Consider the following 19,954-nt stretch of genomic DNA (forward strand, 5'->3'; position numbering starts at 1 on the left):
CATTAAAATGGTAGCCAGACTACAATACACGTCAAATAAGAACCACCTTACTATAGAAAGACCACTGTCCTAAAAGATGGTCTCACGAGAGTTCCGTCAAGAAGGGCCTGAGTGAACTATAGGAGGCTAGGAGCTAAACGTACAAACTCTGTTATGGTAAGGTCCTTGAAGGAAGCCGTGGTGGTTTCTCTAGTGTAGTGTCCCATCATTTTTCTAGTTCTGAACAGGTTTTCAAATGTAGCCAAAGGCAATGCTCTTCAACAATGTGCGGGAGCAAGCTGGAATGTTGCTAAGATGCCATCTTATCTTCAAAATGGAAGGAGTGGCTCCAAACTTCAGAGAATAATTTCACTATATTGCAGACCTTTATTTAACATATATTGTAAATTGTAAATACATCTTCTCTAAACCTACAATTAGTCTCGTACTCATAACCCATAGTCTCGTTGACAAAAAAAATCTCATAACCCACAGTAATAAAGCTTCACATTTCTAACATTGGCTTTCTTTATATGTTTGCAAATAATCCAAAATTCACAATAGACACTAGTACATCCGTTTCATTTTAGCTATAGTTTTAAGTTTATGTACACATATTAAATAAATAATTAATTTTATATATTTTCAAAATAAAAATATTATTATTTATACATCTAACAATATTTCAACTAATAAAAGATAACACGTATTTATTTTAAAACGGAAATTTTACTCTACTACAATAAATACAAAGATAGCTAGTAGAAGTTTTGTTGAAAATTGAACTCAAATAATGCTGAATATTATCATTAGTTTGACGTCGTTTAGTTCAAAAGAAAGAACATAAGTGGGCCTCTACATGGTGACAACTACGGAAAACGTATAGGATGATGGGGATCATGTAACCACAGCCATTGACATTTCCCGCTTTCTCAATCATTTGTTTAGCCACCAACCCGTCAATTATCCTTCAAATGAGAATTGATCAGTTTTATATATTTCACAACTTAGTGGATCATACAAAAATAAATTAAGAAAGAACAACCATGTATTTGAATGTATGAAGCCAATGAGATTAAACATATAAAACAACGCCCAATCGATTGAAAATTATTCTGTTTTGGATGGGCTTTTCGCAAAGATATTCTGCATTTTTTAACATGCAAAAAATATCTTTCCAGAAATTTTATATGAATTTCAAGAGCAAAACATCGCATAACTAAAAGTTTACTAGTATTATTTTTCTAGGACAAATACGTTTATCATTTCAATGTAAGATAACTAAATATATATATATATATGTATATATGGCATGTAATTTAATAAAGACTAGATTTTGACCCGCGCTTTTGAAGCGCGGAATATTTTACGATGAAAAATTTCACTAATAATTTAACAAATATTTTGGTTATTTTTAAAGAGTGTGTATTTAAAATATTTTTGCATTTAAATCAGTATTTTTAAATTCAACCCGATTGTGATTATACCGGTTAACCGGAGATCTGACAATTCAATTTATGTTTTTAAAATATTCATATTAAAAAATCACTAAAACCCGAGACTAACCGATTGAACTGATGGATGACCGATATGTAATCTAATTGGATTTAAATTGTAATAGTTTCATAATTTGTAATCTTATAATCGAAATTTTAAAGTTCACTATTTTGCAATTTATGAAATTATGACGTTTCTACAAAATTTTAAAGAGAAAATGATAGATATAAAATAAATAAGATTAATTATTGTATTATTTGGAAACATTGATAGTAGTATAAAAAATATATTGTTTGGAAACATTGATAGTAGTATAAAGAAATAAGTATATTGTTTGGAAATATGGATAGTATAAGAAAGGAACATTAGTGACTTAATGTATGTTTAACTATAAAGTATAAAAGTGTATTTAATTTAAAAACTTACAAAATAAATGTTAGGTCCAACATAATGTTTTTGTTTTAATAAGACAGATGTTTTAGTTCATAAATTGCATCAAAAGCCTTTGCTTTCTTTTTGTTGCATTCAAACCCAACATAGCAAAACGCATGTATTATTTTAACCAAACGAGCAGCATCTAATTCATTTACAGATGTTGCATCCGAATGCAAAAAGCAAATATCATCAAGTTGAGTGATCTCGTTTGTCTTATCATAGTTAGAATCCAAGGTACCAAATATGGATTTGAAAATAATTACTTGGACGAGTGACGAAAGCAAAAATAACTTATTACACCGGGAGAAAATAATTCCCAAACAACAACCATCCTTTCCTAACCACCATGTATATGTTAATCTAACAACTTATTGAATGATTGACTTCATGCGAGAATATTAAAACCTACAAATAAAATACAATAAAAGAAAGAAGAAAGTGTTGAGAATGTTATGCAAACATGGCCAGCTCAATGTTTATATTGTAAGAAGTTGTCTTCATCTCAACCTGTTTTTGTATTTTCTGCTTTGTTATTAAGGATGAAACAAATATCCATCTTTGGTTAGAGAAAAAGAGTCAGAATTGTGTTGAGAAATGAAAGGAAGAGCCTATGTAATGATCTTCTTCTTCTGGGCTCTTCTCACTATCATCACCCCAATGCTAGTTAGCTGGTCTCAGGCTCTCAAAGGTAATATTCTTAACATCAAACTCCATCTATTAATCTAGAGAAAGTATTGTATATGAAATATCGAATTCGAAGCTTTATACTGAATTTTCAGAACATAACAAAAAGGACTCCGGTCCAAGGCGAATGATGGGACATTCAGTAGAAATGTTTCTGACAAGAGAGATTGTTGAACGCTTAGAAGAAGAAGAGTTGATGATGGAGCCGTCAATGGCGCCTACCCCTGAAGATAACCCTGTTTTACCTTCCAAGAATCAAACTTCAAAGAGGATAAAACAACAAGAAGGATCAGTCACTAAACATAAACATCCCATGAGTTCGCGATAAATTTCTCTGAATATTTTCTTTTCATTGTCTATCTCCGCGAGACTATATTTAACTTGTTCATAAACACTCGGTTTGTTTTTGGATATACGAAAGCTAATGCTCGTGAGAGCAGTCCTTGTACATATGTTAAATTGGCATTCATTTGGAAGAACTTTCTGTTTCTACGTTCTTGGTAGAAAGATATGGAAAATGATTATTGTATAATTAGTACTAACAAAACAATAACGAGTTGGTGAACAAAGAAAGGAAAAAACAGGTACATGAATTTTACCAAATGTCATGGATGACTTTTTGGTCTGTCAGGTGATCTCATTGTGATGAAATATACTTAGGCGGGTGATGAACGGTAAACTAAAGGTGATGAGTTTTTCATGACATCTTTCGTTGCATTTGTTCAAGATTGGATTAGCACAGCTTCTATATAAAAATATTATGACTAAACTTCTTTAATTTTATTTGATATCTAAACTTTTTACTATTTAGTTTAATGTTTCAACACTGTTTTATTTTTATGAAATGTTTATGAGTTATTAAGAAAAAAATTTATTAAATTATTAAAATTTTCATGAAATGTTTATGAGTTATTACAAACACTGTCTTAAATTGGTAAAAGCTCCACGAAGGAGAGTCCACATGGCAATATCCTTCTTACACGTTGTTAAAATGAGTGAAATAGCATTAGAAGCTCAGAGTCACTTAGCAACTGTGTACTCATTTTCCTCTCTTCTTCTTATTCTTCAATGGACGAGACGAAATCGAAGCAAGAAGAAAAACGCAGACGTCGAACTAAACCTACACCCATTTGCCGCGAAACCGGGGATCACGTCCACTACCCTCCCACGCGCCCAACAAAACCAACTCCCCCTCCTCACGCGCCACCCTCGATCCTCGAATCGATCTCCCGCCTCTGTCCCAATCCCAAGCCGCGCTACGGCGAATGCAGGAAGAATCAGGCAGCCAGCACCGGCACCACCGCCTACGACGGCTGCGGAGAGTTCGTCAGCGCCGATCCCGGAGAAGATTCCCCGGATTGCGCCGCATGCGGCTGCCACCGCAGCTTCCACCTCCGCGAGGAATCTACGATCCTCGAAGCGCTCAAGATTTCGCCGTCGCGGTTTCGCCAGATCTTCTGCTCTCCTTACGGAGAGGCGGCCGAAGAGAAGACGAAGAGGATTGCGACGGATCGATCGTCGGAGGAGGAAGCGGGGAGAGGGAAGAGGGCGAAGACGAGATTCACGGCGGAGCAGACGGAGGAGATGAGGAGCTACGCGGAGAAGCTGGGGTGGAAGGTGAGCAACGAGAGTAGAGAGAGAGTGAAAGAGTTTTGCGATGGGATCGGAGTGACTCGGAGGAAGCTGAGAGTCTGGATGAACAATCACAGCGAAGCTAACGTCCGCCGTTTAGCGGGTGAGGAGGGAGTGAAGAGGTTCAAGACGAAGTTCACGGCGGATCAGACGGAGAGAATGAGGAGTTACGCTGAGAAGCTGACGTGGAAAGTGGGCCCTGAGGATAGAGAGGAGACTGAAGGGTTTTGCAATGAGATTGGAGTTAATCTGAATAATTTTATGACCTGGATGAACAATCAAAAGGAAGAAAGAGACTTATGATGATCACAACGAAGTTTAAGTGTAATCTACGAAAATAATAACAGCTTTCATAATCCCTTCGATCATTTTCATATACCAGATGAAAATGTGACCATGGTGGTTGCATATAGTATAGCATTGTTTTTTTTTTCTTTCCTGGTTTGGTAAATAAATAAGAAAACAAACTACCAATCACAATCCAAAGGTTTTGGTTACTTGTTAGAAACAAGTCAAAACAACTTATCCATAAATTCAAAAGCAGATCGATCATTAAATAATAAACCAACATTTTTAGACACCAGACATTTTCTCCTGTGTGCTTGCCATTGCTTCCTTTAAGAGTTTCTCAGTCAATTTTTTAGGCAGACCCATGACGCTATCTATTGTCCCAACCTGATACATCAACAACGGGCACCCTTTATTCAGGTCAGTATTCATGGTCCAAAATGACAAAAGAAACATAAACCATGAGATTGACTTGTTGCAGAGTTTGTTCGTTTATCTTAAACGTTAAGTTATGACTAAATAACAGAGAAGGCAAAGGAATCCAACCATTTCTTTGACGCATGGCGATATTAGAGGATGTTCGATTAGGAGTGCACCAGCCACCTTAAGAACCGTGCCTTCCTCAATCTGCTCATCAATCGAGACAGCCTTAAAAACTTTACTACAAACGCAATATTGTTCTGCTAACAAGAAAGGGCAAAAAAGAAACAGACATGTTACCAGTTTCGAGATAATCTCCTCCGATATTTCGTTAAAATAGATCTGTTAAGAAATGAAAATAATCAGCAGCAACTGTAAAATGACCCAGCTCATGTAGATGTAAGTTATAAAGAAAAAAAAAGAAAAACACACCTCCACTCTGTCGACGCCTCCTTTTCTGAATCCTGTTTTGGTATTTGTTACAACCACAGAACTGACTGTTGCTGTGTGTCCCTTGGAATAGCCTGTGTGTGTGTGTGCTGAAGCCTTGAGAAAAGTAATTTAAAAAGAGTAAAAGGAAGGAGCTTGCTTGCTTTACTTTACCTCTTATGTATTCCCTTGCTTCTTCCACACTCGAGGGTTTCTCTCTAACGGCATTTTCATAGACGACAACCTTCATAAACCCATTAAAATTCAACTAAACTAATCCAAGAATCCCACCAAAATACCATTTATAAAACAACCTAATAATCAACAAAGCTATAAGTAACTAACTAACTAAAAAGTAATTTCAGAAATGGTTGTCCAATAAAACTTAAGGAAATTCAACATTACTTGGTCACAAGTAACAAGTAAGGTCTCCTTTATGTCGTCGTCATCAGGGATCCGCTGCATGATTGCTTCAGCCTGGTAAAATCATCGATCCCGCATGTTTATTAAAGCATCTAAACCAATTTAAATCTAGTAATTTAGAAGAAAGCAGAGATGAAGTAGTTAGTTACCTTTGCCTCAGCTAAAGCTAAAACCAACTCTTCAGGATTCTGCTTACGGATGCTTTTCTCGTCAATATCAGCACTCTTAACATCAAAAACAGTTACTTAGAAGTTAGAATCAAACAAAATAAAGAAAAAAAAACAAAAGTGAAGCTTGTTTAAGAGTAGCACCCACCATTAGAGTGAATTGGTATCCCATGTCTGTTAATATACTTCGTCGAGCAATCGATGAAGATCCCAAAACCACCTGCTTTAATTAAACAATTTTTTTAAAATAATCAGCAAACTCCATATTCGCGATTTTAGTTTTTTTTTTAACAAAATTCGAAATCAGAGAGAGTTCAATCGAAAGACCTTGAAGTGAGGAGGAGGAGGACTCGATTCCATTCTTCTTCCGCTATGTAGGTAGTTGTAGGTCAAAACGAGAGATATTTGAAGTGAGGACGACGACTCGATTCCGTTCCAGATATTTTGAAAGAAAAAAAAATAGTAATATCGAGTAAATGATAAAAGAAACCGGTTTAAACCAAAATAAACCAAACCATTCGTTTAAATATCAGGTGGGTTGGGGGCGGGTTAAAGATTGTTTTTAGCCAATGGCTTCCTCCGCTCTTATCCTCCGACCTTTCTTCTCTTCACTCACTCAAACCTGTCAAACACCAATCTCCGCTCGAACTTCCGACCATCCACACACTCTCTCACGTCGCGACGCACTCTCTATATCCTCCGCTTCTCTCCTCCTCTTCTCTCTCTCTCCAACCGATCCAGCTCTCGCCTTCGGAATCTGTAAACACACACACACAATTTTGCTTAATTTTTTTTTTTTGTAATCATTTCTTTGATTTAAAAAAAAAAAGAAACCGTAATCTCCATTGGTTGGGTGGGTTTCACTTTCACCGCAGCAGGACCAAAGGAGTGGTTGAAAGATCAGAAGAAGAAGTCGTCGAGGTTCCTGCTAGCTCCCATTGATGCTTCTCGCGAAAGCCTCCGCTCTGTTTATCTTTCTCTCTGTAACAAACCACTACTCTCTTCTTCTCCACTTTCAATATCTGCTTCCTTATAGTTTATTTTTTTTGTAAACATTTAAAGCAACTAGAGAAGCTGATTATACGGACAAAGATTTGGAGAGCCTCCAGAACCTGTTGAGGTCTTCTGCAAGAGATTGTGTTCCTAAAGAGAGAAGCTCTCTTGTCGATTTTCAGTCTAAAACCGGAGTGGAGGTGTTTCTATTTTGTCTTTTTCTCTTTCACTCATTCTCTTAGATCTCAAAATGATGATTGAATTTTTCTCAGGTTTGCACATTCAAGCTTGTTCTGAAGAATGCTGCTTCATTACTAGATGATAAGGATCCTGTCATTCTTGAAGCAGAGAATATACTAAATGATCTTGTTAGGTAAATAATTGCAATTTTATATTAGTTAGTAAGATTTTTTTTTTTTTTCTGAATGTCTTATTGTCTTGTGTTATTAAATGATTTTGGTTCTTTGCTCGTTGCATAGTCTGTTGATTCCGCTCTTTTTTAATGTCACAGGTCATTTGGTTCTCTCATCGTGCTAACGAATGGGATTGATATGAATCTTCCTTCTGATAGGTTAGTGTTGTTTCCTCAGTAACCCCATTTTCTTTAACATGTTAATTCGCTCTTTCATGTCACTTTAGACTGTTCAGTGCTTAAATTTGTTTTCAGAAAAAAGATTGCGGATGCAGTTATGGAGTCGATCTCTTTTCTTGACAAGTTTGAGAAGAGTGTCAAGGACTGTCTTGAGATCTGAGATGAAGTGTGTCTGTTCTTCTCTTCTTGAAAGCTGCGTGAAATTTTTATGGTTGTTTAGGGATACCAACGTTTTGTTACAGAAGTGAGAGACGACATCTCGTTTATATATTACAGTATAATATAAATCATCTTCTTCTTGATGCCTGAGCATGAAATTTTTTATAAACTTTATGAGTTTACAGGTTTTAAGTTACAGTGATTCTGCTTATATTAATTGGTGGGGGGGGGGGGGGGGGGGGGGGGGTTATATACATTCAAATTAACAACAATTTGTCAATCATACGCAAAAGCATCTCGCAATTGTTCATATCAAAGATCATACACCTCAGTGTGATTTCAATGTCTCAGTTTCGTACAAGCTAGTGTGATATTATTGTGCATTCACTAAGCAACGTTAAAACATATTTTAAAGGCTTCCGATCTACCGATGTTTGGATTCTCATGCCCAACCTTTTGTGATTATGTTTTTTCAGATACTTGAACGATATTATTTGCATATACTAAAATATAACAAAAGGCTCTCTTTTATTATGCTCCGAATTCTGATTTTATGGAGTTTGGATTATAATACCCCGTCTTTAGGTAATCAAAGTATATTTATTGATTAGGACAGTAGGGAAAAAAAAAGAAAGAACAAGACTGCAAAAACGCTGGAACGTTGCACGTTTGATTGGAAGGAGAAAGGACTTGTTCGTCTGATGCAACTTCACATCTTCTGCTCGGAACTCGTCTGATAAAGGTATTTGAAATATATTATCATTAATCATATGGTGTTTGAAGAACCAATAATGAACAACAATTGAGAATGCGCTATTATACCTCGAGATATCGTTTCAAAAGCGTTGTGGTACTGTAATTGAATCCCTCGGGAGCAGCTCCTTGAGTACGTGACGAATGAAGCTGTTTCCTCACCTGAGTAGCCAGAACTTTTCCTAGCTCAACTCCCCACTGGTCAAACGAATTGATACCCCACACAAACCCTTGAACCGCCACTCTGTGTTCATAGATTGCCAGCAACTGAACAAAATATTAACAATAAAACAAACAAATGTCAGGCTTTTATAAATCCTCTCTCATCTCAAAACCTTAAAGAGAGGGGCAGACCTGGCCAACATTGTAAGCACTCAGTTCCGGAAGTAGAAGGCTAAGAGAAGGTCGGTTGCCGGAGAATGTCTGTGGAAAGAGAGAGAGAGACCACAACTTTCATATACTTAGAAACTCGTAGCTCTTTTTAACTTGAGGTCTAAGACATTGTGTTTTACCTTGTGAGGAATGAGATTTTCTGAAACATTCTCTTTCTGCAGCTGTTCAGGTGTCTGTAAAAAGGCACAAATAAAGTTAGTGTTACAGAACGGAGCCTTGGTCATGCAACAGTTACTTTCTACCCCGTAACCAAATGTAATGTCTTACTTTTCCATATGCAAGAGCATCAGGCTGAGCAAAAAAGTTGGACATGAGCTCGTCATGGTTACTGACAACCTCTCCTGTGAATCCAATTCAGGAATTAATCTTATGTTTCAAAAAAGAATGCATAAAAGAGCTCAAGTCAGAGTTTGGAGCAACAGGAGATGCCTACCCTCCAAGTACACAGGTTGCTGACTCTTCACAGTGCCAATGAAATCACAAGGGATTACGCGTCCCTGAAACATCATTAAGAAAGATTTAGTGCAATCTTCAAATAGCTGGTAATGAGGTTAAAAAAAAAACTATATGTAACCTGGTGAATGAGTTGGTAAAAGCTGTGTTGGCCATTTGTTCCAGGCTCACCAAAATCAATCTCACCAGTCTCGAACGGGAGAGATAGACCATCAATTGAGACTCCCTTTCCATTACTCTCCATACTAACCTAAAAAATATCAAACAATGTAAACGATCTTTATATTATTATCTCAAAGCAAAGTATGGAGCAGCAAAGATTATCAAAGGGAACCAAATTCACATGCCTGTTGAATATGCGGAGCAAACTTCTCAAGGGCTTGGGAGTAAGGTAAGATGGCCTGAGAAAACAAAAAAAAAAGATGTTGATGAAGATTGAACCTCTTAACATGAGAAGAAAATTTCACTTGCTGTTACACAGGAGTCAGTTCTTACCCTGGCAGGATATCCAAGAAATGATACATTCCATACACTCAATAACCCTAAAAGCACCTGAAACCGTCCAAAAGTCACCAAGTCAACCTCTTAATCTGCCTTAAACACTAATAACTTCATGAATCTCTAACTAAGAGTTGATGGACACAGCAAAAAAAGGACAACAAATTCGAATTCTACAAAGACGAGCAACTCTTTGAGATTATCAATATAAGGCACTCACAGGTATATTCTTCTCAAACGGTGTGGACTGGAAATGCTGATCAATGCTTGAAGCTCCCTTTAAAAACCTGCAATACAATTGGAAAAAGGCTGAATATTAATCGGATCTACTAAGAAGGTTTCTTCTGGATTTAGAGACATAGAACATGACTTTCCAAAATAAATAGGGAATACAATATAAAAGATTAAATCATTCAGAGGAAAATAAAATAGAATGTTTATCAGTTTTACTTATGTCGTCTTATAGTTGGCAGTTCTAAACTTAAGTTACATGATTTTCTAAATACAAAGAATATGCCGAAGACATTGTAGGAGATGGCTAATAGAGTAGAAGGTACCGTACTTCTCAACCACAGAGAAGCCATACTGTAGAGACAAAGGTAAGACTCCAACAGCACTGCAAACTGCAAAAGAACTTCAGTTATAAACTAAGCAAGTGGATATGGATGAAAAGTTAAAACAACCAATCAGACGAGCACTTACCACTGTATCTTCCACCAACCCAGTCCCAAAATGCAAATGCATTGTTCGGGTCAATACCGAATTTCTCCACTAACTGTTAAACAAAACATCGAGGATTTTAGACATTTTCTTCTGTACTGTCTGAATACATGTAAGAAGGTAGTAGAAAATAAATCATAACCCCTAAGAACATGGAGACTACCGTTGTACATCAGACCCGGGAGACTATTCAGTTTGTAAGAAGATTATACATTCGGTTTATTGTACTAAAACGAACAATGAAGAAATAGTCACAAACAAACAAATCTAATCACAAATTCATACCGCAAGATTAGTGCTGACAGCAACCATGTGTTTTGCAACAGCCGGAGCCCTGTTAAGTTACCACATGTTAAATGACTGCTGTTCATTCATCATACCACAAACAAGGCGATAGGCTATAGCTCACGCAACAATCAAATGAATACAATCATGGAAAGAGAAAAACTAACCCAAGAGCAGTTGTAATCCATTCCCTCAATGTCCTAGCGTTCAGCATTGTTTCAGCAGTTGTAAATGTTTTTGAGACCACCACAACTGGAGTTACAAGAAGCATCAGTATTAGTTAGAGTAAAGACTCCGTAAAATAAAAACTACCAAGGTGGATGTATTGATAGGTTTGAGCATGAACCTAGAGTAGTTTCTGGATTTAGTCCATTGATATTTCTAGCAACATCAACAGGATCAATATTTGCAAGGCTGCAAAAAAAAAGTACAAATTAAATCGATGCATAAATATAGATTCCCCACAATACAAGCAAATATAACAAATTATGGAATCTGAAATGACTGAGCTAGAAGGTAACAAGTTCAACACAGCTTTCTCTAACTATAATAACTATGTTAACCAAAATTTAGATGAACAAGGAATACTTGGTGTCTATGACAATTATGAATTTGTGTGGACCTTAAGGAGAAACTTGAAACGAGGTAACAAGCATATCAATTTAATCCAGGTTTTAAGTGTTAACTTTTGTCACTTAATTGATTACAAGAAGCATAACAATTAAGACAAACTACCAAAGCTTTACAGAAAGAAACACAGAGGTACATAGTGCTTACAAACGCAGTTGACGTCCTTTGGCACACTCTGCAGCTTCAGGATCTGATAAAGAACATGCATACAAGAGAATCAAAACAGGCTAGAAAGACGACAAGCCAAGAGCCCAGGGACTAAGACGACATGCAAGTCACCTGTTTGAAGAGCCGTGTGCACAAAAAGTGGACCTAAGAAGCTTCCACCAATACCAATTGCAATGACATCTTTCAGCGGTTTCCCAGTGGCTCCAACCTACGAATAAGTGCAGAGAACTTAGCACAATGTAGTTAAGGTTTCAAAATTGACATGTACGAAACTTACCCATGAACCAGAGCGAATCTTCTCAGAAAAATCCTTGATCTTGTCTAAAACGCTCCACACCTCTGGGACTACATTCTTCCCATCGGCCTTGATAACTGCATCCTTTGGAGCACGGAGTGCAACATGAAGCACTGACCTGTTCTCCGTACTGTTAATCTGAGAAAGCCATTACAAAAAAAAGTTACACAAACACTAGAGAACGATACAAGAGAGATGAGAAACGAGAAAAGATCTATGTCACTGCAATCATTGTTTCATATACACTCTCTGACAGAGTCTAGCTAGCATATAAAATTGTCTAAGTTTATATCGATAAGATCAAAACAAAGTGAGATTAACAGAGCTTTAAGTTCAGAGGATAGGATACTTACATGCTCCCCGTTGAACATGCGGCTGATCTTTTCTGACAACTGTGCAGCCTGCATATAAAAACAAATGATTAGAAATCTCGAGATAAAATAAATCTACCAATAAAAAACACCTCCCATACTCTCACCTTAGCCAAGTTCAGAAGCTTGTCCATTGTCTCCACAGTTGCACGCTGTCGAGAATAATCCAACAGCAGCCCCTCAAATTCCCTGATTAAAAGGTATACCAAGAAAGCAACGGTAAACAAGTTTTTCTTTCAAAAAAATGCCAAGACTCAAAACCAAAGCATCCACATTCTCATTATCTTAAAATATTGAATTAGAAAAAAAAAGAAGACATACAACATCATGGACTCGCATCTGTGTGCATCACTCATCAAATCACGCAAATGAGTCTTGTTAACATCTTCAACATGACCCTGCAACCAAAAAAAGAAAAAAAAACTCAAACTTTTCAAACCTTACGGACACTAACTATTTACTGAAGAAAAAATAATAAAAAAGTAAAGTTGAAGACTTTACCTTCAAATCCTTCCAAGCCTGGGTCTCACAAACCAGAGCTGTTGATGAAGCCATACTAGTAATCACCAACAAAAAAAAAAAAAAAGTTCAGTTACATGTCAAATTACAAATCAGTTTCAATCGGTTTTGATTGGAAACGAAGATAAGTCAATACAGATTATAACTTTTTTTTAGCTCGAGAATCGTTACGATTCCATTGAAATATTGAATAGAGAGAGGTAAGAAAAATAAAAGGAACCTGAGTATCTTCGGAGTGAGATGAGGAGAAGAGGGTTCGGGGAATTGTGAGAAGGAGACTCCCTACAGAGGGCGAGAGAAGAGAAAAAGCGATAGGGCAGGTGAGGGCCAGGGGAGGGAGACCTAAGATTATACCACGTGTCGAAGAAGGTTCTTGCTCAGCACGATGGACGGAACCATTTTTAAAGGATGGGCGTTTTTTTTCATTACTTTACTTTTGCGAAATGGAAACACTCAGGTTCTTCACGCAAACCATTTATTAAGACATTTTAATTTTATTTTCATATTTATATTTATATCAATACAATTAAAACATCCCCTTGATTTTTAAACTATTTACAAGAGTACCATTATCATTTAATTTTAATTAATAAAATATAGAAATTAGTTATAACAACCAAATAAATAACTGATATATAAAAATAAATTGCAGACCCCACCTTATTTACAATCGAAAATATATGGTAAGTTATAATATGTTAATTTTTTTTTGTATTTACTGTCCACCTCAGAATATATCAATGATTCTCAATATGTAATCCTAATTAAATGAATAATTGAGTACAAATTTCTATAAGTATAATAATATTACTATAATAGTATACTTATTTGATATAATATTTACCAAACATTTAAAATAAATTTAATTTATTATTATGTTCTTAGTAATAGTATTTTCAAAATTAGAAAAAAAAAAATCAACACCGGATTAATATTTATAAATATCTAAACGATTCTATCTTGGGGACATAAAAACTAAAACTAAATTAAAACCAAAATAAAAACCAAATGGATATCCAAATAAACAAATAAAGTTTATATATTTTTAAAATGATAAAATTTAATTTTAAAATGATAGAATACTCTAAAACTACTATCTATAAACTGAACTACACAGAAAAAAAGGGATTTCCTACTATTATTGTTCAAAATTTTTGAAATTATTTTTAATTTCTGCTAGAATAGAATCACCTGAATATTTTTTTAGCTAAAGTATCTATTATATGATATAATATTTACCAAACATTTAAAATAAATTTAGTTTATTATTATGTTCTTCGTAATAGTATTTTCCAAATAAAAATAAAATAAAATCAACACCGGATTAATATTTATAATATCTAAACAAGTCCTATATCTTGGGACAGAAAAACTACAACCAAATCAAAACCAAACTAAAAACCAAATGAATATCCAAATATTCAAAATACAGTTTTTATATTTTTAAAATATTTATATATTTAATTTTAAAATGATAAAATATCTAAAATACTATCTATAAACTGAAAAACACAAAAAGGGATTTCCCTACTATTACTATCCAAAATATTTGAAATTATTTTTAATTTTATGCTAAAATAGAATCACCCGAATATTTTTTATCCAAAGTATCTAAATTTATCCGACTTATCCATTATTTTTTTCTGAAATTTCAAAAAACATCATTTTACCCTAATTACTCTAAGTTATCCAAAAAAAAAAGAATTGGGCCATAGTCGAATTGAACTCGAAATTTTAATGGTTTTCCAAACCAAACCGGAAACCAAATTAACCAAACCAAAATCAAATACAAATTCATAAATAACCGAACAATTCTTATATTTCTACCCAAAAGATGAATTTTCATACTATTTTTTATCCAAAATATTTAAAATTATTTTAGTTTTCTGCTAGAATAGAATCACTCGATTACTCTTTAGCTAAAATATCTATATTTATCTGAATTATCCGTTATTTTTCCAAAAATTCGATCATTTTTACCCCAATTACTCTAAATTATCTAAAAAACAAGAACCGGACCATAGTCGAATTGAACTCAAAATTTTAACGGGTTCTTAACATTGTTATTCAAACCAAACCGAAAACTAAGTTAACCAAACCAAAATCAAATCCAAATTCATAAATAACCGAACGATTCTTATATTTCTTGAATCAAGAAATGGAAATCAAACTGGAATGAATCTGAAAACAAAAAAAAATACAAATCAGAACCAAACCGAAAACCAAATGCGTACAAACATATTAGTTAGCAAATAAATAGGGTAATAAATATGTCAACAAAAATAATTTCGCGCTTTTTAAGCGCGGGTCAAAATCTAGTATACTATTAAAACTCAAAAAAAAATTCTGAAGTCCCCTCTCTCTATAAATTGATAAAAAAAATTATAGTTTTAATGTAGTCCCAACATTATTAATTTATAGAGGTTTCACTGTATTTACAATAGTATCAGTGTCTTTAAAATTAAAATCTATATTAATAGAAATTATTATTAAACAGAAAAATAACAGGGAAAATAACTAGCTACTTTCCTTAATTAATTAGAGCATATTTATCAGATGGTTTTTAAGGTGGGATTCTTAGCATAATATAAAAATCGTCTTTTAACTTTAACTAAGAAAAACTAAGGGGGATGTATTCAATTTAGCATTTGATGTGATTTGATTTTTAATGGAGTTTTAGATGATTTTAATAAGTTGCAGAGATTTAGGTGATTTTTGTTAAAGTACTCTAGAATATCACCTAAAACAATGGGATTTGAGTTTTATTTATTTTAACTAAGAAACTCCACCCAAACACCCTAAAATCACCTCAAAACTTTAAAATCCCACAACTTAAAATATTTTCAATAACAGTGGATTTCAGAGTAATTTACGAAATGTCAAGTTCAATAACAGTGGATTTTAAATGAGTTTTTAAAATTCATGTTTGAATAACAGTGGATTTATCATTTTAATACAAATCACATGAAACTCTCAGTTGAATACATCCCCCTAAAAACCGTCTCTTAAATAGCAGGATTCTTAGGGTGGGGTTCTTATATATTACGATAAGAGACAGTTTTTAGTTTTTCTTAATTAAAAATTAAGAGACGATTCTTATATATTACTATAAGAACTCCACCTTAAAAACTTTGCAATAAACATGGCCTTAGAGCTACCATAAAGCGGTTAGTTTAAAATTATTATACTTGAAATTATGGAAATCATTATGACCATATTGACATGTTTGTTACTTGAAGGAATGTTTAACCATAACTATGTAATTAATAATGTCTACTTCCTATCCACATGCCATACATTACTTTGCATTATTGAATTTAATTTGTATCCCATATATATTCATCATGTTCATGTAACATTGTAACATTTTTCGTGGTCCCATGTCATCATTATGATAATTCTTAGAATCTTTAGAAAAATAAGTTGATTTATATAAATATATATTATATTTTTTATTAAACTAATTATCAAATTGATAAGTTGTTTACAAAACAATATTATTTTTTCCTTAGATAAAAACTACGAAAACATATATATAACAATTAATGATGATGAATTGACCGAGTGATAATGAACTAATACTATTAAAACAGAAATGATCTATTGATATAGGTGTGGTCCAACTATTTTAAGAAATATAATTCAAAGAAACACAAATATGATTAAAAGTACAAATATAAAAAATAAATTTCTACAAAAATATAAAACAAAAAATAAATCCGTGTTTTTAAGGACGGGTCATAATCTAGTAAAAACTTTTAAAACTCTCTCTCTCTCGAAACTGACCGAGTCTTCTTTTCGATACAATCTTGCTTTCTATCTATTACTCAGTGCCCAATCAAAATCAATATTTGTTTGTCAAAATTAAAGGTTGATTGGGTTTGGGATACAGAGTTAAGACTTAAGACCATTGAATATAAATTTTATAGGTTGATTAGAGTATATATTTTATTTTGTTCTACTCAAGATATGGGAGAATATATCTGCATGGGCATCTTTTCTTTATAACGTACCTGTAACTACGATTCTCGCATACATTTTTTTTTTACTAGGATGAATTTGATTGATGGTCTAAAAAGACATGATAGAGCTGGAGAAGCGGGTCCAAGGAAGTAATGAGTGGGTAAAAAGGAACAGGTTAGTAAGTAGAAACCAGACTTTGTATGTGTAATTTACCATCAGAATAAATCATGTATAAGAATCTGCATATTCCATTTGAATGATTGATAAAATATGAATCATATTTCATTCGCTAAAACAGTTTCAAAAAGTATTTGATCGATCCTCTAGCAACGCTGAATGGGTCACCACATGAACAGAGTAAAAACATTAACGGGAAAATGTTTCTGTTGGGTTAAACAAATCCGATTATTATAGCGAACGCAGAAAACATGGTTCATGGTAACCGGGCTTCGTAGCCTGGTGGTAATGGAACCTCGGCTGAGGTGCCCGCCACCTAGCTTCGAAACCCGGCCACAGCGATTTAACATCCTTACTGCTGGGGCGCTGGACTCCTTCGGGGATATTTGGGAAAGTGGCTGCCCAGACACCAGAGATATCAAAAAAAAAAAAAAAAAAAAAAAACATGGTTCATGGGCAAAGAAAGTTTATTATTGAATACGATTTCAGTGTACAATTATATTTACAAATTACAACTTACAAGAACACAATATATATAAGAGAATCATGTGTCTAAAACCAACGAGGATACTAATGCTACCGGGTCAGACTAGATTCAGAACATATTAACACGACACGAGTAACCCTGACACATGAAATGTTGATATCCTCTGTTTTCACTTATAACGGTAATAACTAACTCCAGGGTTGGATTGGACCTTTGACTTTTGGGCCTTATTTTCAAATTGCGAACTCTCCAGCATTATTCTCGTTTTGGGCTTTTTCTTTTGAAGGCCCGGTCACTTTCTCGGCTCAAATGTCTCTTCCGGTTTAAGAGTCCAGTCAATTGAACCAGACAGGAAATCGATCCATGAGGTCACTTCACACGCACCGTCGGTAAGCAATTTTGTTTGTTTTTTTTTTTTTTTTTGATAACTCTGGTATCTGGGTAGCCACATTCCCAACTATCCCCGAAAGGGGTCCAGCGCCCCAACGGAATGGATGTTAAATCCGTTGTAGCCAAGGCTCGAATCCGGGTGGCGAGCAGTACAGCTGTACCTCCTTTACCACCAAGCTACGAGCACTTGTTTTTTTTTTTTTTAACTTGGTAACAACACAAGCATGTTTTAGAAAAAATCTACTAATAAAGCAATCAAAATACTTTATTTTAAAATGGAACTCTTTTAAAATCACCCACTGGAGCTTGTTTAGCACGTGTCTATTCAGTACAAGTAATAACTAAAACTATACCCTACCAGGCTACCACGTTTCCCACTCACTGCATTACTCTCGTTAGCCTATTTTTATCACCACAAGTTTCAATTTAAGCTCAAACACAAACACAACAACACACTATGTGTGGTAAAACAACGACACTGCTCTTGGTCTTGTTCACTCTTCTACTAACGACATCTTTATCCAAAGACCTCTGTCACAAAGATGACAAAAACACCCTCCTCAAGATCCTGAAAGCCATGAACATCTCCTGGGTCCTCGAGGACGACTGCTGCACCTGGTACTCTGTTGATTGCGACAACGCAAACCGAGTCATCTCTCTAGCCATATCCAACATCGACGTCTCCGGTCAGATCCCTCCTGAAGTCGGCGACTTACCGTATCTACAATACCTCACACTCCGCAAACTCCCTAACCTCACCGGTGAAATCCCACCCACCATTGCCAAGCTCAAGTATCTCAAATTTCTCTGGCTCAGCTGGAACAACCTGACCGGCCCGGTTCCTGAATTTCTGAGTCAACTCAAGAATCTAGAGTACATAAACCTTTCCTTCAATAAACTCTCCGGTTCCATACCCGGTTCACTCTCTTTGTTACCTAATCTGACTGCACTAGAACTCAGCAGGAACAAGCTTACAGGTAATCACTCACTCTCTTTGTCTCTGTTAGTCATCTACTAACAAACTGTGATTCCAAAAACCTCATATTTCAAAATATCCAAAATTAGGTACGATACCAGAGTCATTTGGATCGTTTAAAGGAGATGTATATGGGATTTACCTATCACACAACCAGCTGTCCGGTTCTATACCAAAATCACTAGGCAACCTCGACTTTAACACGATTGATCTTTCCCGGAACAAGCTTGAAGGTGATGCGTCGATGTTGTTTGGAGCCAAAAAGAAGACATGGCACATCGACTTATCTAGAAACATGTTCCAGTTCGATATCTCCAAGGTTAAGGTCGCTAAGACAGTTCGTTTCTTGGACTTGAATCACAACAGCCTCACAGGGAGTATCCCGGATCAATGGACCCAACTTGATCTTCAGACTTTCAACGTTAGCTATAACAGATTGTGTGGACGCATTCCCCAGGGAGGTGACCTTCAGAGTTTTGATGCTTATGCCTATTTACACAACAAGTGCTTGTGTGGTGCACCTCTTCCGAGTTGCAACGTGAAGATCAAGCAACCGATCTTTATCTAAACTTACCATCATCATAAATCATGTATAAGGATAGCTGTATTATCCATTCGGAACAATTAATAAAAGAATGAATCATATTTCATTTGATAAGATTTAGAACGTTTTTAAAATGTATCGTCTAGCAACGCTGAGTTTTTTTTTTGGTAAAAAAAAAAATTGTTTTCACCTCATTACCGGAAACCCAAATATTGTAAATTGTTATTTTTATTGTGAATTGGACTCGGTGGCACTAGTTACACCGCAACTCCTTTACCACCACTAGGCGAACTCAACTTTGGTGAAATTGATTATCCTGATACACACACCCGATGGGTTTTTGAACCAGATAACAACGCTGAGTTGGGCACCGCATGATGAACAGATCGAAACCATTATTGGTGTAAAGTTTTCTTTAGAGTCAAACAAATCGAGTGACATTGAATGTATACCACTAACTGTTTAGTAAGCTCCAATAGATCTTAGGGTTTAGTTAGGCTTATTATATTTTCTTTATTCTCTAAAACAGATATATGATACCGTATGAAGCCATCGATATGTGATACAACGTACTATTAAAGTAAAAATCAAATATAATAGATTCAATTAATGTACAATATAATCTTTGGCATTG

At 35.0% G+C, this 19,954-nt stretch overlaps 6 protein-coding genes across 7 annotated transcripts; 4 read left to right on the forward strand and 2 right to left on the reverse strand.

Moving 5' to 3' along the window:
• The first annotated feature begins 2,312 nt into the window (after positions 1–2,312).
• LOC108826350 (uncharacterized) lies at positions 2,313–3,074 on the forward strand. The gene is made up of 2 exons (XM_018599739.2): positions 2,313–2,599; positions 2,691–3,074. Exons 1-2 carry the CDS (start codon positions 2,506–2,508, stop codon positions 2,921–2,923), a joined length of 327 nt encoding a protein of 108 aa, XP_018455241.1. The 5' UTR covers positions 2,313–2,505; the 3' UTR covers positions 2,924–3,074.
• Positions 3,075–3,566: 492 nt separating this feature from the next.
• Positions 3,567–4,707, forward strand: LOC108827658 (zinc-finger homeodomain protein 13). Its single transcript, XM_018601103.2, has one exon. The coding sequence runs from the start codon at positions 3,664–3,666 to the stop codon at positions 4,528–4,530; it is 867 nt and encodes a 288-aa protein (XP_018456605.1). The 5' UTR covers positions 3,567–3,663; the 3' UTR covers positions 4,531–4,707.
• Positions 4,681–6,412, reverse strand: LOC108827662 (uncharacterized). Of its 2 annotated transcripts, none has more exons than XM_018601108.2 (9): positions 6,282–6,412; positions 6,103–6,174; positions 5,937–6,011; positions 5,770–5,841; positions 5,539–5,608; positions 5,368–5,459; positions 5,236–5,277; positions 5,062–5,142; positions 4,681–4,902 (listed from the first exon to the last, which is right to left on the reverse strand). In XM_018601108.2, exons 1-9 carry the CDS (start codon positions 6,312–6,314, stop codon positions 4,801–4,803), a joined length of 639 nt encoding a protein of 212 aa, XP_018456610.1. In that variant the 5' UTR covers positions 6,315–6,412; the 3' UTR covers positions 4,681–4,800. The 2 variants fall into 2 exon arrangements, with proteins under 2 accessions (XP_018456610.1, XP_056850573.1); XM_056994593.1 differs by having other exon boundaries at positions 6,103–6,177; positions 6,282–6,384.
• An 89-nt stretch (positions 6,413–6,501) lies between these two features.
• On the forward strand, positions 6,502–7,839 carry LOC108827660 (uncharacterized). Its single transcript, XM_018601106.2, has 6 exons — positions 6,502–6,713; positions 6,830–6,937; positions 7,017–7,147; positions 7,220–7,320; positions 7,459–7,518; positions 7,615–7,839. The coding sequence occupies exons 1-6, from the start codon at positions 6,524–6,526 to the stop codon at positions 7,697–7,699; spliced, it is 675 nt and encodes a 224-aa protein (XP_018456608.1). The 5' UTR covers positions 6,502–6,523; the 3' UTR covers positions 7,700–7,839.
• Positions 7,840–8,207: 368 nt separating this feature from the next.
• On the reverse strand, positions 8,208–13,211 carry LOC108828647 (glucose-6-phosphate isomerase, cytosolic). The gene is made up of 23 exons (XM_018602394.2): positions 13,004–13,211; positions 12,766–12,820; positions 12,586–12,662; positions 12,372–12,453; positions 12,247–12,294; positions 11,876–12,031; positions 11,710–11,806; positions 11,578–11,620; positions 11,147–11,214; positions 10,968–11,052; positions 10,801–10,849; positions 10,498–10,570; positions 10,358–10,418; positions 10,016–10,082; positions 9,793–9,849; positions 9,645–9,698; positions 9,419–9,547; positions 9,278–9,341; positions 9,112–9,185; positions 8,964–9,017; positions 8,806–8,874; positions 8,521–8,718; positions 8,208–8,431 (listed from the first exon to the last, which is right to left on the reverse strand). The coding sequence occupies exons 2-23, from the start codon at positions 12,817–12,819 to the stop codon at positions 8,408–8,410; spliced, it is 1,683 nt and encodes a 560-aa protein (XP_018457896.1). The 5' UTR covers position 12,820; positions 13,004–13,211; the 3' UTR covers positions 8,208–8,407.
• Positions 13,212–18,167: 4,956 nt separating this feature from the next.
• On the forward strand, positions 18,168–19,436 carry LOC108826870 (polygalacturonase inhibitor 2). Its single transcript, XM_018600215.2, has 2 exons — positions 18,168–18,777; positions 18,866–19,436. Exons 1-2 carry the CDS (start codon positions 18,258–18,260, stop codon positions 19,342–19,344), a joined length of 999 nt encoding a protein of 332 aa, XP_018455717.1. The 5' UTR covers positions 18,168–18,257; the 3' UTR covers positions 19,345–19,436.
• The last annotated feature ends 518 nt before the right edge of the window (positions 19,437–19,954 follow it).

Source organism: Raphanus sativus, chromosome 9, assembly GCF_000801105.2.
Source record: "Raphanus sativus cultivar WK10039 chromosome 9, ASM80110v3, whole genome shotgun sequence".
Classification (NCBI taxonomy): Eukaryota; Viridiplantae; Streptophyta; class Magnoliopsida; order Brassicales; family Brassicaceae; genus Raphanus; species Raphanus sativus.

Bases quoted from the DNA above. Each gene is read 5' to 3' on its own strand.
- LOC108828647 (XM_018602394.2), bottom strand. From the start codon at position 12,819: ATGGCTTCATCAACAGCTCTGGTTTGTGAGACCCAGGCTTGGAAGGAT. The intron at 11,053-11,146 runs GTTCATGCTCAA...TTGTAACTCCAG, and splicing joins AAATCCAGAAACTACTCTAG to TTGTGGTGGTCTCAAAAACA. The intron at 10,419-10,497 runs GTAAGTGCTCGT...GTTCTTTTGCAG, and splicing joins GGTTGGTGGAAGATACAGTG to TTTGCAGTGCTGTTGGAGTC.
- LOC108827660 (XM_018601106.2), top strand. From the start codon at position 6,524: ATGGCTTCCTCCGCTCTTATCCTCCGACCTTTCTTCTCTTCACTCACT. The intron at 6,714-6,829 runs GTAAACACACAC...CTTTCACCGCAG, and splicing joins AGCTCTCGCCTTCGGAATCT to CAGGACCAAAGGAGTGGTTG. The intron at 7,148-7,219 runs GTGTTTCTATTT...AATTTTTCTCAG, and splicing joins AGTCTAAAACCGGAGTGGAG to GTTTGCACATTCAAGCTTGT.
- LOC108826870 (XM_018600215.2), top strand. From the start codon at position 18,258: ATGTGTGGTAAAACAACGACACTGCTCTTGGTCTTGTTCACTCTTCTA. The intron at 18,778-18,865 runs GTAATCACTCAC...ATCCAAAATTAG, and splicing joins CAGCAGGAACAAGCTTACAG to GTACGATACCAGAGTCATTT.
- LOC108827658 (XM_018601103.2), top strand. From the start codon at position 3,664: ATGGACGAGACGAAATCGAAGCAAGAAGAAAAACGCAGACGTCGAACT.
- LOC108826350 (XM_018599739.2), top strand. From the start codon at position 2,506: ATGAAAGGAAGAGCCTATGTAATGATCTTCTTCTTCTGGGCTCTTCTC. The intron at 2,600-2,690 runs GTAATATTCTTA...CTGAATTTTCAG, and splicing joins CTGGTCTCAGGCTCTCAAAG to AACATAACAAAAAGGACTCC.
- LOC108827662 (XM_056994593.1), bottom strand. From the start codon at position 6,314: ATGGAATCGAGTCCTCCTCCTCCTCACTTCAAG. The intron at 6,178-6,281 runs GTCTTTCGATTG...GTTTAATTAAAG, and splicing joins CTCCTCCTCCTCACTTCAAG to CAGGTGGTTTTGGGATCTTC. The intron at 5,460-5,538 runs GTAAAGTAAAGC...ACACACACACAG, and splicing joins AGCAAGGGAATACATAAGAG to GCTATTCCAAGGGACACACA.